This window comes from Barbatula barbatula, assembly GCF_947034865.1.
Source record: "Barbatula barbatula genome assembly, chromosome: 21".
Taxonomy (NCBI): Eukaryota; Metazoa; Chordata; class Actinopteri; order Cypriniformes; family Nemacheilidae; genus Barbatula; species Barbatula barbatula.
In genome coordinates this window covers 2,043,048-2,060,781 of record NC_136784.1, presented here as the reverse complement: position 1 = coordinate 2,060,781, position 17,734 = coordinate 2,043,048, and the positions used below count along the sequence as shown (strand labels likewise).

The window sequence follows — 17,734 nt, the reverse complement described above, 5'->3', positions numbered from 1 at the left end:
AAAGAAAGAAAGAAAGACAGCCAGCCACACAGTTTTGAAATGACAAGAGTGTGAGTAAATGATGAGAGAATCTTTGGGTGAACTATCACTTTAAAGGTTATTTATAGAACAAGCAGAGAAGCATTTAGGGACCGTTCTTTTAAGAGTAGAAGGTTTTCTTACCTATTTATCACTGCTGGGGAAACCAATTTGAAAACTAACTTAGTTGTGAACTTTTGCTTGGTGGCACAGACGGTGCACTTTTGTCTAAGACCTTGTCGTTGCCAGCACCATTCTCTAACCACTGAGCCACAGGAAAGATGTGAAGAACTTTCTGTTTCACAAAAGGTTCTGTATGCTGTTAAAACGGTTCTTTAGACTATAAAAAAGGTCACAAAAAAAGAGATGGTTCTTTACAGAACCTTTGACCAAATGGTTGTTTGTGGAACCAAAAATGGTTCTTTGGCATCACTGTGAAGAGCCTTTTAAGCAGCATTATTTTCAAGAGTGTTGCTGTTTTTAAATGCAAGAATGGATTGTGTGTGAACAGACCCTTAGGCAGCTGAATGGCTGATGTCATTTTCACTCAAGGGTTCTAGAGTGTGTGGAAAATGCAGCGTTTTAAAATTCACATCACAAGCATTCTCGATAAGAAAGAACGCTTCATTGCACAAAATGTAAACTTTGTAGTGAGAGACCGATTTCTGGAACAACACTCGTCCCTCTCTTCAGCGTGCATTAGGCTCTAGTCTCTCTCTCTTTCTCCGGATCTATTTTTAGCTTCAGCTCTACAAGCACACAGTCACACTCAGTTGCTTATCCAATAAGACTAAATCGATTTTCCACCATGGCCTGTGTATCAATAACTCATAAACTTTATCATCTCATAGACCTCTTCAGTAATACAAATAAGATGTAGTGTGCACAAAGACGTTTTTAGATGCTCGTGTGAACTGTGTGACATCAGAGCTGATGTTTATGTTGTGTGTGGTTTTAGCTTCACCTGTGTGCAGGTGTATTAGTGTTTCTTCTGTCTTTTATGGAGTAACAAGAGCTAGATGTTTTTTCTGCATCCGTTAGATTTTGTCGGCTTCAGTGAGATACCATGGTATTCTGGACATGTAGCGACACGTGTCATTTTGATTGAGACTTATTTTGATTGTTCTGATTTCAGTTAATGTGAAATTCTCCTGAAATGATGTTTGAGTCCGTCTGACTCTTACCGCCTGATACCACGGTACTGTCACAATACACACAGTTCCGTATCAGTATTTGTCTAAGTGTTCTGTTTTTTTTTTTGTTATGTTCAGTTGGCTTGGCATTGAGGTCTCTCTCTCGCTGCCTTCTACATTGTTGTTGTGCAGAAATGCATGTCGCACTTTAGAGGATGTTTTATTTTGTAGTACATTTTTATTGACGGCGGTTTTAAGCGGTCAGCTGCTAAATGCTGAGCGGTGCCGTTTTTTACACCTCGCTCCGGACATCCACTGCACCTCAACGTGAGTCTGACCGATCTGTGGCGCTCGGAAATGAATAAAGTGAAATGACTAAAGCAGAGGTTATCGATTGAGAAGTGCTTTCTGTTCACTCTTCTAGCAAATTAAAAACAAGCCACAAATAAACGTCTTATTGACCTTTGCCGTGCAAAGAAACTAATGCTGGCAAGAACTTATTTAACAGAAGCGCAAGGTGTTAACATAAAATACATCCAGTTTCTTATGTTAAAATAATTTAGTTCATTTCTATTAGCAGCAAATGTGGCACACTGTTGACTTCCAAAGACTAATGGAAGTATTTAACAAACAGACAAGAATTGCCTCCAATATTGTAACCGTATTGTTCTCTCCAGTATTTGGCTATTTGTTTTTACACACTGGGATACAGAAATGGTTTACCGTGGTGAATGAAGCTCTGTCATTTCTGCAATCAAAGCAGTGTAAAGCCTTCTCTCCATCTGCGGTTTTATCATCTTATTTGTGGATCATCTCTGTTGTTGTTTTTACAAAGTGTTAACACATCTCTCAGTGTTTAGCAGAATGTTGCAGTGCATGCTGGGACACACATGTTGGCATGAATAATATATTTGGCGCTCATCAGATGTGCATGATAACATGTGTGAAGAACATGGAAGACATCTGTTCCCGTGCTGCATGCTGCATGTGTGGTTCACTCGCTGACCCCACTCACGCGTGTGCGCACACACACCGATCCGCGTTTTCATAATGAATAATGATGATGGGATATGTGGAGTAAATGTGAGATATCATCTGACTTGCAATAACTCGTATTATCTTATTCATTAAGTTGTAGTTGGGTGGAGCATGTAGGCTGCAGTGATCCAGAACAGTGTGTGTGGGTGAGTGCGTGTGCGCTGATGGTCATGATGAGAGCATTGCTAAAATCTCTCTCTTGCAATATCATTGCAAATGCAAGGTGCTGTTTGATTGACAGCTCTTCTGCAGTGTTGGATAAAAGCGAGAATATCAACATTGGGTTCGATCATGCTATAAATGGACAAAAGTATGAAGAGGTTTGACGGCTTTAGTCTTTTCCTTGTGCACATATGCCACAGTGTAATGATATTGTAGAGAATTGTATAGCAACATTTTGGGCATGGCATTGACTCTATTTCAACATGTGCACAAAGCAAGAGTTAAAAGAGTGTAGTTCCCTTTACAATTAAAATGTCGTGATAATTCACTCACCCAAATGTCATACAAGCGGCCCGTGTGTTTATTTCTTATGTCGAAAACAAATTGAAGCTTTGGAGGAAAGTTTTCCAGGGTTCTAATGCATATAATGCACTTAAATGGGGGGCTGTTGGTTAAGGTCCAGTTTCATCGCAGCTTCAAAAGGCTCTACACTACACCAGCTGATAAATAAGGGGGTTGTCTGGCAAAACGATTGGTCATTTTCCAAGAAAACTAAAAATTATATTCTTTTTAGACATAAATGCATGGCTTGCACTGCCGAATGACATGGATCATGCAGTCACGTTGGAAGGATCACGTGTGACGTGTATTTCAAAAGATGTAAACATCCCTGATATGCACACGAACTGACCATTTTCAACAATAATCTAGCACAAAGACATATAACCTGTCATTCAACATCCAAGAACTTTTGAATGGTTTTCTTTCTACACAGTCGTAAACACTGGGTGGGAACTTCCGCTTGACCTTTCCAACGTCATTACGTAGTACGTGAAGTCGTAGTACAAGCCATATACGTATGTTTTAAAAGTATATATGTTTTTAGTTTTCTTGGAAATGACCAATGGTTTCGCTAGACAACACACTTATTCATCAGCTGGTGAAGCTGCGATGAAATTGAAATTGAAATTTGGACCTTAACCAATAGCCCACTGTTCCGTTAAATGGATATGAACCCTGGAAAACGTTCCTCATAAGCCTCTATTTGATTTTTGACATGAAATAAACACACGGACATGTATCATGTGTTGGCGAATGAACTATATCGTTCAATTTTAAATGTTCAAACTTTTCTTTTAAGTGTGGAAGTACTTGACTGGTGTGTATGAAACCCTGAGCCCCGCCAGAATTTGACTTGCTTTTCAAATGTGGATGAGTCAAATTTTCCCAAGATCAGGTTTTGTCATATTTAGCTTTGTCCCCATCCACACACAAACATTTTTACTTCACAGATCTTTGTTGGCATGCGAAGACTAGCAGGTGGCAAAAACATATTTAAACCTCACTAGCATTGTGTGTGTGTGTTAGTTGAACTCAATCTGTTAAGTAGGAAGAGGATTCCAGAGGCGTGTTTGAGATTCATTTAGATAATGACACGTTATCCACTTTTCCCCATCATCATTGTTCCATCTTTTCCTCGCGCTCAACAGGAGTGACGCAAACAAGAAAGCAAGTCTTACATGCGTTGCAAGCCTTATCTGCCGCAATATCCCGTGCATTCCTCTGCATCTTCGCTCCCAACGCATTCGGAGGCCACGGGCCCGTCAGATCACTCGACAGTCGGGAGGGAAAAGATTATTTTTAATGGGCTGTTTTTGTGATAAAAACAGGCCGTTTGATAAAGAAAAGCCTGGAATTCATTTACATGGTGGAGAATGTGGTTATAAATCAATTTTGGAGTTGATTCAATACAAGCCGGGAATGAATTAAACCGTGGATTTAATTACGGGTCATTTACATAAAGGCTGCAATTTATTTGAAGTGATGAATGGCGTAATATGATATAGACATCATTTTTACATTCTACATTCATGCAGAAGAAACGAATGGCTCGGTTTTGGTCGCCAAACTGATTCTGAAAGGAAAATGTGAGAGGATTTCATTCTAAACTAAACTAAGGTGCTTCGCTATACTCTGTGTGTAAAGTCTGATATTCAAATGTCTTACCATACGGCCCTGAGAGTTGTGTGGATTCTTTACACTCACTTAAATATTTATGAATGCAACTGCATTAATAAGAAAAGGATTCAGTTTTTCTTTACTTACAGTCTCGCAGAACATTTGTTGCTCTTTTTGCAGACAGTGAGAACAAATGCAGACTGATTCTAACTTCAGCTTGTCTGTTCCACAGAACACAGAGGAACGATAGTGTTGCCACCCCGAGCAATTAAACCAATAATAAAATATGAAAGTAATTGAGATCTAATGAATGAATTAAACACCGGTCAGGGAGTCAGAAATCAAATCAGGGTAAACAGACTTTAAAGGTAAGAGACAAGGAGAATTATGGGTAAAAGACAAGGAGAATTATGGATAACTTCAGAAATGGAATCTGTAGATACTATGGTAAGATGAATCTTACTGTAAAACTGGTTTGCAAGATTTAAAAGAAAGTATTGAGTGACAGTTTTCTCTTTGGCTTCCACGCCTTGCTTTATTATAATTGATCAAGTGTGTTGTTATGTTTAATGAGCTGTTTATCTGTTTGCTGAAGTTTGTAGATGTCTGGTGAGCTTTAGCATATCACAGGTTTTGCCCAAACACCCTCTTGGCCTTTTCTATGAACTCATAAAACATTCAGCACGCCAGAGGACCAGCATGAAAAAAGCGCATTTTATTAATAAAACATTGAAATGACGCAGTTATTTCCTTTAAATATTGAACTCAACTCTGAAGCCTGCGATGTTGACTACATTTAGTTTTGAGAGTGATGTGTGTTAGTTTTGGCGTGTGCGTGCGTGTGTGATGTGATTATTATTATTCATGTGTGCATGACAATTTAAAGAAGGAGGATAAAAGAAGAACACATTTCTTAACACATTGCTTTCTCTTCTCTTCTCTTCTCTTCTCTTCTCTTCTCTTCTCTTCTCTTCTCTTCTCTTCTCTTCTCTTCTCTTCTCTTCTCTTCTCTTCTCTTCTCTTCTCTTCTCTTCTCTTCTCTTCTCTTTCCTCTCCTCTCCTCTCCTCTCCTCTCCTCTCCTCTCCTCTCCTCTCCTCTCCTCTCCTCTCCTCTCCTCTCCTCTCCTCTCCTCTCCTCTCCTCTCCTCTCCTCTCTCCTCTCTCCTCTCTCCTCTCTCCTCTCTCCTCTCTCCTCTCTCCTCTCTCCTCTCTCCTCTCTCCTCTCTCCTCTCTCCTCTCCTCTCCTCTCCTCTCCTTGTTTGAGTCCATGAAGTTAACATCTCTCTCGTTCTTTCTCTTCCCGTGAGTCAGCAGAACTGTGAATATTTGGCTCCGTCCTTCTCCTTCAGTGCATTCGTTTTACTTTGTGTGTGTTTGTTCACTGACAACTCATTGCTTCTGTGTTGGGCAACTCTAAAGTGCAGCAGGTGTTGATGAAGTGAAATGAGAACCCAACATTCTATTAACATGATATCTGGTGAAGCAGCAGATGTTTATGAGGCAAGACCCATTTGTGAAGAAATATAGCCCGTCGCTGTCTGTAAATCAGGCTCGGAATGTTTTCTCTCTCCTGAGGATATTTCAGCCTCCTTTTATTTTCTCTAGCTCACTTGACATCTCATGAGCGGGTCTCAATAACCTCATTCTCTCCTGCAGGAGCCATTCACGGAGGAAATACAAGCGCTTAAAGGGCTCATGCTTTGCTCTGAGGCTGAGATAACAAGGAGGTGAAAATAAGAGGCGCTGAATCTGAAGTGGCTTTTCGGTCGTGGACAGAAGCGCGTGTGAGAGAGAGAGAGAGTGATATGCATAAATGCATAATACGGTCACGTGACCAAACTGCAGGCACAGTTGTCAAAGTGGATGCGTGTGAGATGTGGGTCGTGCGGTTAAGATGGTGTTTTAAACTAATTGTCTGCGATCATTCACGCAGGATTTAAGTTTAGCTCCGTCTTCAGTTTGAAACGCGGATGGGAGCGTGTGTGGCATCTGTGGTTAAATGCTTTTTGGCAGGCCTGCTCTGTTTAAAATAGATCTGATTTTGCGGCTAGATGCAATAATGTGATCATTTTAAAACAGTGCTCGCTCTGGCAAACTCTGTCTCCCTCCGTCCCTCTCTCTCTTATACAGATCTTCATCAACATTAGTCGATTATGTTTCTAAGGCAATAATGAAATAAAAGTATTGTTAGTTTTATCATTTAATAACGTCAATTGACGATTGCAAGTTGATAATAATAATAATTTAATCATTTAAATTGAGCTCTTTAGTTTGATTTAGCTGGAAATGTTTGATGTAATTTCACTTCAACTCGTGTAAAGAAATGTTTTCTAACATGCCATTTTATGTTTCATACATAGATGTTGATATAGAGGCAAAATGTATGGATCGCATATGTGTATGTATGTCATGAATCTGGTAAACACAGCGTGAAGACCAAATGTTCACATGAAGATAGTTACTCCAGTCATGTTTATGGACATCATTTTGGTCCCCATAAAAAAACAGCTTATAAATCAAACTAAATGATATTTATTTGAAAATGTAAAAATGCAGAATGTTTTTTGTGATGGTTTAGGTGTAGTTCGAGGGTTTAAAATATTTAGTTTTTGCAGAATGTCTATAGAAAGTCCCTATAAAACGTGTGTGTGTGTACATTTGTGCTGTGTGTTACAGGACAGTGGGTTCTAGTAGAGCAGCTCGCACAAGAACTCAAAGATCTGTGTGTGTTTGTGAGGTGTCATGGCCGCAGCTTTCCGCATGGCTTTCTGCATACCCGCATGAGTTTCCAGCAGCACCCTTTGTAACTGCCAGCGTAAATGCAGGGAAGTGAGTGCATTTTGATACGGCAGACTTAAGGCTACTATTTCTTACAATGTGCATTATAACAACTATTAAGAGGGTGTTTAAAGTCGCCCTACAGACGCATATAAGCAATTGTAAAAGTATGCGTCAACTTCCCAATGTATTTGGATTCTGTTTTTGTAGCTTGTCTTGTGGATCCAAATAAAAGAAGAAAATGCGTTTGTGTGGTAAAGGTTAATAAAAGTCACAAACAGCTCAAGCGATTATTTTATCATCTGAGAAACATTTCTTGACTCACGCACAGTCTGATTGCTCATGCTCTCTCTCTCTCTCACACACACAGTTACCTGTGGCTCAACATCCTCACGTCTATAAATACACAGATTTTGATGTGCAGAAGTGTGATATCTGTTTGAGCTCAGTGTCATTTACAGAATATCTGTGTTTAATGTGAGGAGATATCAATGTGTGATCATTATCATTTGTACTCTCTCTCAGCGGTCCTTTAAAGCTTTGCTTCAGTTTTTCTCAAAGTTATGAATTGATCCCGTTTTTCAACACATAGCCTAACATATATACGCACCCTGGAATTCTGTAGTTTTAAGTGTTGTCATGGTGTGTTTTTGGTGAAATGATGCTAATCGTGAGATGCCGGCTTCAGAGGTGTACACATTATTTGAACTCATTTTTGATATTTTTATTTATGCATTTTTTATATATATGTAGTCTTACAACATATTCTCTCGCTCTTTGGATAAAGCGTCTGCCAAATGGGTAAATAAAATGTAAACATGGTGTAAAAAAGCAGGTGGGTAGCACCAAGCATGATAACTATAGTCGCATCCACACCGACGGATGATAACGTACTGTTTATTTTTAGATTCTGTGCTACAGTTCTCTTTGAATTCAAAAGGACTTTTAATATACAATGCGATGTAAGTCGCTTGAGTTAAAAGCGTCTGCCAAATGCATAAATGTAAATATAGTGTACACTGCACGTTTTCCGTTTTGAACACAGTCATGGCTTGCTGATATCTGTTTAGCGATGTCAAGTTCTGCTATAAAAGTCTGACGGTGCGACGTGTTCCTGTGAAAACATTTTCTATCTCTGGATTATGCAGAGGCAGCACAAGTCAGAGCATTGCATTATGGGTAACTGCACAAGTATGCCTGATCTGTGTAGTCAGACGTTGTAAAATAATATTGTGAAGCATTATCATTGTATCCACCACCTGTCAGACACGATGTGCTTTTTAACACGTGCGAAGTGAAAGAATGTTTCTAATCTCCCTATTTCTCCCCTCATGGAGACATCAGCTCTGTTCTTTTGACAGTCCTGAAACAACCCTTACCATAATCTGCCCCTTGTTTTTATAATGTTCAAAGTGGGAGGATGTCTCAACTGGCGTCGCCTCACTGTGGCCTTCAGATTTGATTCCATGGTTGAACGTCCCCACAGGAGAAGAGACCAGAGCGGGGCATGAGGAGCTCTATTTGCTCCTCATGCAGAAACTTCTTTACGGTTTGATGCTTTTCTTTTTCCTCCAGCTCGGTTTCTGAGGGTTGTGTGGGTCTGCTCATCCTTTCATGGCCTGTAACCATGGATATTAGCTGCCCGGAGGAAGCAGTCGGGAGGGATGCTGGGATTGTGGATGATACAGATGGCTTTTGTGTGTCTCTACTGCTCGGTGATGTAATGGCACATGACAGCTGAGCAATTTCATTGATGTGTGTAAATAACCTTTGAACGTCTAGAGTGGGAACGATTATGTATCTGTGTGTGTGTGTGTTTGAGACGGAGAGAGAGAAAGATTAATGCTCTGTAACTCATACTCTGTTTTCTTTAGAACATTCACTTAGGGTCAGTTTTTTAAAGGATCTATTGACAGAAATGCAATATAATGTACATAACTCCAGAGGTGTATAAAGTCCTAACATAATGAAGCGTAACATTTTTATGACCTTTGAATGAGCCATTTTTATCTGCATAGACCGGGGGTCCCTCGCATGGGATTCATCATGTTGTTTCTACAGTAGACCTATACGAACAAACTGCTCTACAGAGCGCGTTTTGTAAATACATGATCTCCTTCGTCAAAGAAGCGAAAACGTGACGACATCTTAGATCTGTGTCAGCCACCGTAGTGCTTCGAAATGGAGGGATGGAGTGAGCCACTTGTTCACCATCTCACCACTAGATGTCGCTAAATGTCATACAATTGACCTTTAATATAATATGCATCAACATAGTACTTTCTTTCTTTCAAAAAAGAGTTAATTAATTTGTCTTAAATGGATTCATTTGTGACCAGAACATATGAGAACAATATTTTTTTAAAGCATCTTTTGCAAATTACAAAAAATGGTGTCTAAAGATGATTTAGATTATTTTAGACAACAACAAAACATAATTCTCATAGTTGCATTTGTGCTATTTCATAGTTTTGATCTAAAATGTTGGGGAAAATGTAATAAAGCTTAAGTACTGTAGGAGACCCTAAACTTGCGAGCAGGAGTTTATTCTTTAAAATACGAAGCAATCTGTTCTCATATGGATTTTATAGGTTCACAATGGCACAATGGAGAGTGTAAATCAATTGTCATTTCTTTGTGAATAATCTATTAAACATTCATTTCCGCGAAGCGAAAAGGCAAATGAGTATCAAGATTGAGTCGTCCAATAACCAAATTCATCATGTGAAAAATGTGGATATTGAATATCGATGTCATTTCCAGTTGGGCTTTTTGCTTGTTGAATAATTCAATCAGAGTGTGTAGACAGCTTTCCGCAGATTTCACATTACTTTTCCTCTATTCACTCGAGGATAATTTGATTTCTCGATCATTAATTTTCATTCAATTCGGTTAGGCGGCACTCAGGCCCAATCACATTGAAGTGTTTCGGAGGGTCTCCTAGCGCAGAGCCCGCCTGCCGATGTCATTTCCCCCGGTTTGATTTACCCTCTGCCCTCATTCACATTAAAACACAATGAATGCAGCCGGACGGCTCACAATACGGTTATTTATAGACCGCTTGTATCATCGCGTTACATCACTTTGTGAGTTTGGTTGTGTCAGTTAAAGTTTTGTGTCATTGTTGTGTTTTACCAACAAGTCACAGATTTTCCAGGGTGAGTACATGATGACATATTAATTTTTTTTGGGTGAACAGTCCCTTTAACTTGTTTTTAACCAATACAAACTTTTTATAAAGCGTTACCAGAATATGAGATGTATAGATATCACAAAAAATATTTAGAGGTTAATTTGATTCTGTTCTGGGTCTCTCGGGACGCGTCACTTCCTCTTTAAGACAAATCCTAATACTAATAGTCCCTGGGAAAGTAAACTAATAATGAATAAGGTTGATTTAGCTGTTCTAATGGGTGACCTTTGAGCTATCGACATCTGGTGTCAATATCTCTCACAGCTGCAGGACACTGCTGAGCATCTAGAAAAGGTCAGATGTGTCGTGGGTGTTCTCCTGATTTGTGTTATTGTTACACATCTCTTTGTCATCTTCTCTTTAGCCCTTTGCTCTTTTTATTATTATCACAGTTGCAAGCAACATAAACATATCGCTGCTGTCCTTCTGAAAACTCATATCTTCATATTTCTTAATTGTATTTTTTTAAATAAATCATCATTGTTAGTCCCCCTTTGCTGTATTTTTGTCACTAGGTTTTGAAACATTTAACTCAATAAATCAACCACATATAGGTTAAATGTTTATGTATAATTTCAGTTATTGGTAAATATAGATAAATACATCTCAATATATCCTAAATATATATTCATGCATGTATTTTTTGTGTTTATGAATACAAAATGTATATGGACAGTACACAGACATATATTATGTAAACACAAACTTTTATTCTTTTGACGGCCCTAACATGACCATTAAAAAAGTACAGTGTTGTTTGTCTGTTTTTTGAAGAACAGCGAGGTTTCAGAAGGACGGCGACGATATATGGTTTATAATTGTCATTTACATATGTTAAATCGCATATATGACAAAAGATGCTGTGGTTAGACTTATCCTTAATAAAAACAAATATATATATTTCTTTTTAAAACGTTGAAAACGGTTCCCACAGACCCAAAGAGCACACAAGTGCAAATCGGAGACCTTTGCTTGAAGCAAACAGATATTTGACTCTATTATCTCATTGAATGATGTGAGCTGTGCTAAACCTTTTGTATGTCTTCCATGAGCTATAAAAGATGCCACCGTCATGCAGGGAGATGCATTCCTCCTCGAAAAACATCACTAACTAAAAACTCATTACTTTCACGATCAAGAACTTCCACGAAGTTCCAAAGTTGGCGTCCAACACAACATCAGATCTCCGTTTCAGAGCGGTGTAGTTTGGTATAGCGTGTCGCCGTAGTGATCCATAAGGGCCACCCGCCTCTTTCTGCCGCTCGGCCGGGGTAAAGCACTTTTATGTGCCACATGGTGACCTTTAGATAATGAGTCATTGTGTTCTGTGTAGTCTATAATCTAGTGCGGCGAGTATCTCCACTGCTGCATGTGTGTGCGGCGATCTGCGCTTCTCCTCTGCCGGCCGGAGAGCCGCTCATCCATCTGTTTATCTGGAGAGAGTGAGTCAAACATTAAACCGGCCGGGCCGGATTTTTATCTGATGCCTGCTTATACTGTATCGATGACTCGGTGATGGTTCAAAGGTAAAACAGAATTGAATAGATTACAATGGAACGTTGTAGAAAAGTGATACGAGTATTGAATGTAAACGGTCTTTTCTGTATTGAAGTGAGAAGAATGAAATGGAAGCGATCCAGAGTTGAAGTGATTATTATGAGTCAGACATAGGCCTACGCAGCTCTGTGCTAACTTTTATTTGCCTTTGAATGCCATCAAAGCGCAGATATTCTGACTGAAACTCATTGAGACAGACAGCAGCGTGTTGATATCAGATATGATTCTCTAAAAGGCTCACCAGGTGCTTACAAACAGCGGGAATTTGATTAGAAATGAGATGCTTCAATCCTCTGAGTGACTGCATCTTAAAAGGTGACCGAGTTCATCACATCATATGGCAGGATGACATTTGTGTGTGCACAAATTCATTCATGCGCGTGTGAGAAAGAGTATGTGTTTGTGTCCAGATGCATTCATGCATACGCCATATGCTTGCATGTGTGTGTGTGTGTGTGTGTGATGCCAAATTCATTCATGTGTCCAATGGATGTGAGAAAAGGTGTTTGCGTGTGTGTGTGTATTTGTGTCTGTCTGTGTGGCATTGTTCCACTTAGAAAATGGTGGTCCTGATGCTGGACTTTTATCTCTTGCTGTCCATGAATAAAGTCTGTCATGTCCACGAGGAACATTTTATCGCTCATAAGTTGCTCATGTTTAGTGAAGAAGTTCTCAGTAAGATTTAAATGTAAGATAACTACTTTTATGTTAAGTTTTCATTAAAGATTTTTTATATCAATTTCAACTTTGTGTCAGATGTTTCTCCTTCAGTTGCTTAGTTCAGATTGAGATCTCTTGATTGCAAACTTGACAAATCTGAGACATTGTTGAGATCTTTGCTGAAACTCTAATGACGGAGACATTTGTGAGACTTCTGACTCTATTTCTAAGGAGAAATATCTGAGACACAGGAGACAAAAGCAGACGTTTCGATTTGCTCTCCAATTAATCTCATGGATGTCTAGAAGAAATAATTGAAGAGAACTTGTCTTTTTACGGTTAACTTTTCACATGCATCAATTTGATTTCTTATTTTCATAATTTCTATTGTGAGCCTCGTATTAACTCAGTTCATGTGTCGTAGTGAGCAAGATCAACCTTCTGCCACAGATAGCAATAAAAATGCTTTTAACTTCTCACGGTATCAAAGCTTCTGCAAGGCTCTGCATTAACAGTAAATAAACCTCCTACGTGCACTAGCTGTAATCTCCTGCCGTCCCACTCAAGAGCTCTCGTGATGCAAACGTTCAGAGGAGCGGTGCTGCCGCGCAGGGAAACAGAAAACCACGCGAATGAAATACTATCAATCTGTTTGTCACTGAATCAATATCAACACATGAACATGTCTACACTGGATGCTGTTTGCATTCTCTTTCAACAACGTTTTGATGATTTGCTATGAATTTAAACAACGTGAATTGTACAAATACGTATGATTTGTAGAAATAAAGCAACTGTCACTGGGGCGAACTGAGGTCATCCATAGCCTCGGATGCACGGAAAATGAATTTACAATGATTTAGTTCATTTTAAACTGTTCATTCTGTAACTTCGTCATTTTGTCCTTTTAGAAATATTTAACGAAATTTTCCTTTTGTGTTCTCTGCACTTGGATTGGAATGAAATAAGGGTGACATTTTTTATTTTGTGAAATATATAACCAAAGATACAGAGCTTTCGCCCGAAGTCTTTAAGAGCTCTGCGTTAAATTATCGACAGCTTTGCAATTTACGCAGATGTTTTTTGAGTTGAGAATCCAATCATCAAATAATGCCTATTCGGTCCAAGTGCACTTTGACCTCTCAACTCACCGACACCAGCAATATATTTCACCCATATGCCACAGCTGTGAGTACTATTACTTCCCCTTCATTGTCAATACATTGCCTGCGTTTCTGCACACGAGGTCAAAAGAGCAACTCCAACACAAGTTGAGCGCCGGCACAAAGAACAGAGAAATCTCGCTGGTGTTGCTTGCAAATCGAATCGATCAGGCTCGACTTCTATAAATAGACTCCGTAACAGCACGCTCGAGTGGGCAGGCGGTCTTCGGGGGGAACTGCAAGATCAATTTTTACAAGTCCAGAAGATCGGTAAAAGCCTGTTAAGTTCACACAAGTGGTCTGCGGGAGAGGGGCTGCGTGGCCCCGGTGTGTTGCCGTAATGAATGCATGCCTTTGTGGGCGTCGAGCACTGCGACGTGGGCGGGCCTGTGGGCGTCGAGCGTTCAGAAGGCTCTGAAGAGGCTATAAGTCAACAGGACGCATTCTCATTAAACACGTTGCTATTTCTGTAGGGATTATAAATTACGAAATTATTGTCTGCAGGGCTTCATTTGGTGCACATTTGTAACTTTTTTAAATGTGTTGCTTTTTAGTTTAATATATTGCACATACGCTGTTTTTTTGTTTAAAGAAATTCTTTCGTATCGCTGTGGAACGTAAAAGCTCAGATATATCTTTAACACCTCAATTTTTTCACAAAAACACCAATGAGATTAAACAATTAAAAATCTCACAAATGTCTCTGTCATTAGAGTTTCAAAAGAGATCTCAACAATGTCTCAAACTGAGCCCTGTCTATAAGACTTTAATATTATCTCATTTCTCATAAAAATGGCCCAATTCCAGATTATTTTACCTCTACAATCCACACCCATTTCACACCTCCATACTCTCCTTTGAACAATTCTCTTTTTTTTTCTCTTAAGCATTTTTAGGAGAAACATCTTTAAGAGACTAAGTTGGTACTTGAATGAGACAAGCCTGAGCGATGAAACTTTCCTCCTTGAGCGGGCCAATGCTTGACCCCAATGCGTTGGTCTGCCCTCATTTCACCCAATCATAATCGCTTCCTGCCTGTCAATCATTTTGTGGACATTTTCTTGTTGATGGTCAATGAAGTCGGCCGAAGTCAGCAAAACAGCAATAATGTCTTGCATCACTTTTGAGCAAGCTTGTTAAAAAGCACTTTAATATTCGGCGCTAGAAATCACTTTAATGTGTAATTTATCATTTGTGTGGAAATCCTGTGCTGCAAAACACACCTAACAATGCCTCCTCTTCCTCAATGCCAATGAAAGAGAGCAGATGAATGCATGTCTTGGTGTAAGCGAGGCGGGATGTAATACATTTTTACTATAGTCTTGACACTTCTTTACTTACTCATCAGCACAGATTGTATTGGAGAGGCATGCTGGCTTCAATGTGAGTCAGCGAATTTAGCCTTTCTACTTCCAGATAAAGTCTAATTAAGCTAAAAGCTTTACTGGCTCCTTTAGCCTTTCTTTCATTCTTTTCTATACCTATAACGCCCACATATCCTCTCTCGCCCCTAAGAAGGGGGCACGGGGGGCTTACGGAATCTGGGACTGATTGGACACTCCCTTTAATGTATGAGCCCAGAATAAGATCAGAAAGATACCTGGATTCACATGACATAGACTCAGTGCCTCACATTTTCGCGTGTTTGGAAGCAAGGCCAAGATTTGGGGCTCTTCCACTTCTTGGTAACTGATTGATCGGTTTCTTGGAATTTGCTGAAAATGACAGAAGTTATAGATATTGGCAGGCCACCAGAGAACGACTTGATCGGAGTGTGAAAGTTTATACTGCTCATTGTTGGATGGAGACTTATGACTCAACCTGGTGTAACGGTGACCTGCATTTTGACAACAAGTCATGTAATGGTTTTGTTTTAGATACACTTTTATAGAATTTCAAGTTTTTAATGTTGCCTAATAAGTTCTTTAGATCGTTGCATTGGTTGCTTGTTTTCATAAAGCAACAGTGCATAGATGTATGGCTTTTATTTTGTATATTCTTAATTTTTTTTACTTATGGATTTTACTTATTATAAATTAATTAAAAGTAGAAATAAACTGAATAAATTGTTTTAAAGTAAAAAATCTAGATATAGACCAGATAATTATACATAGATTTCTTTATTTGTTTATCTCTTCAATAGTTTGAATTCATTTATTGGTTTATATTTTTTATAAATAAGTGTAAAATACAATTACAATCTCGAGACCACTTAACCATATGTGTATATTAATTTATTTGTAATGTATTTATTATTTGTTGTATATCACAATAACTTTAGACAAGTTACAAATATGCAGTTTGTTTGTTTCTTTATTTATTTTCTTGAAATTTGCTTTGTTTCTTTATTTATTTGTTTTCCTTGTTGTGCATAATACCATATAACTATATAGACCAGTCAACCACATATAGGTTATTTATTTATAATGCAATGACTAGATATAGACCAGTTTATTATTTTAAATGCAACGTATAACATAATGACTTTAAAACTAAAATAAACATATCAATTCTTTTTTCTTTAATTACTTTTTTGTTTATTTTTATAATGCATTGCACAATAGCGTCAGTTCTGGCAAGTCAAATAAGTCAAGCTTGCATCAGCTGCAGCTAATCAATGTTAACCAATATTCATACAACACACACTAGACTGCGTCCTAGTTTAGTTGCCTTTCTTTCGTGCCGCACTCAAAACCCACCTCCATCCCCATCTCCTCCATATCTGCCTGTATCTGTCGGATCATATTATTTGAATCCTGTTACGCATCATAAACGGTTCTGGTTCCCCAGGTGGGGGACATGTTTTGCTGCACGCCCTCTTTGTCCATGTGCAAGGTCAACCTTAAATATTGCTTTTGTTTTAAATATTTCACGACATAATGATGGCAGCTCAAGAATCAATTTCTGAGTTTGCACTGATCTGATCACTGCTCTTTCTGTGCTCTTCAGGTTATGGCCACGCCGCTCCGGGCACAGACGCGGGAAAGGCCTTCTGCATGTTTTACGCCGTGCTGGGTATCCCACTCACGCTTGTAATGTTCCAGAGCCTCGGCGAACGGATGAACACCTTCGTGAAGTACCTGCTGAAGCGCATCAAGAAGTGTTGCGGGATGCGCATAACGGACGTGTCAATGGAGAACATGGTCACCGTGGGCTTCTTCTCTTGCATGGGAACGCTCTGCATCGGAGCGGCTGCCTTCTCCCACTACGAAGAATGGAGTTTTTTTCAGTCGTATTACTATTGCTTCATAACCCTCACCACCATCGGCTTCGGGGACTTTGTAGCCCTTCAGAAGAACAGAGCGCTGCAGAGAAAGCCGCTCTACGTTGCGTTCAGCTTCATGTACATCCTGGTGGGGCTGACGGTGATCGGCGCGTTCCTCAACCTGGTAGTGCTACGTTTCCTGACCATGAACAGCGAGGACGAGCGGAGGGACGCCGAGGAGAGAGCTTCGCTGGCGGGAAACCGCAGTAGCATGATCATCCACATCCAGGAGGACACGCTCCAGAGGACTCGACGGAGACGAGAGCAACAGCAGCAACACTACAAGACAGAGGTCACCGACCTCCAATCCGTCTGCTCCTGCATGCATTACCATTCGCACGAGTTTGGGAGCTCGGGCGGCCTGGGGCTGGACGTGGGAGGAGGGTTTAAGCACCAGAACTCGTTCGGCTCGCAGCTGAGCCCGCACCAGTACTACCACTCCACGGTGTCTTACCGCATCGAGGAGATCTCGCCCAGCACGTTGAAAAATAGCTTCCTCCCCTCTCCCATCAGCTCCGTTTCCCCCGGGCTGCACAGCTTCACAGAAAACCTCCAGCTGATGAGACGACGCAAGTCCATCTGAGGTCGGTTTTCACGCTGAACACGCATATCCAATGCCGCTGATTCACCAAACGTCATTCTTGCACTTTGTCTTCATTTCTTGGCTCTTACGAGATTACGAACAGACAGAAGAGATGTCGGTGCAAGAATTTTGTTGGGTTGATGGATATACGATGGGACGTCTGACTTGTTAAATTTCCTGGCAAGGGTTGAGAAGCATGAAGCATGGATATCTATTTTTGCATAA

The 17,734-nt window shown here is 39.8% G+C and overlaps 1 protein-coding gene across 1 annotated transcript; it reads left to right on the top strand.

The window, feature by feature from the left end:
• Positions 1-12,398: 12,398 nt before the first annotated feature.
• Positions 12,399-17,509, top strand: kcnk9 (potassium channel, subfamily K, member 9; the record flags this gene model as incomplete). Its single annotated transcript, XM_079485026.1, has 2 exons — positions 12,399-12,513; positions 16,611-17,509. 2 exons carry the CDS (start codon positions 12,399-12,401, stop codon positions 17,507-17,509), a joined length of 1,014 nt encoding a protein of 337 aa, XP_079341152.1.
• Positions 17,510-17,734: the final 225 nt, after the last annotated feature.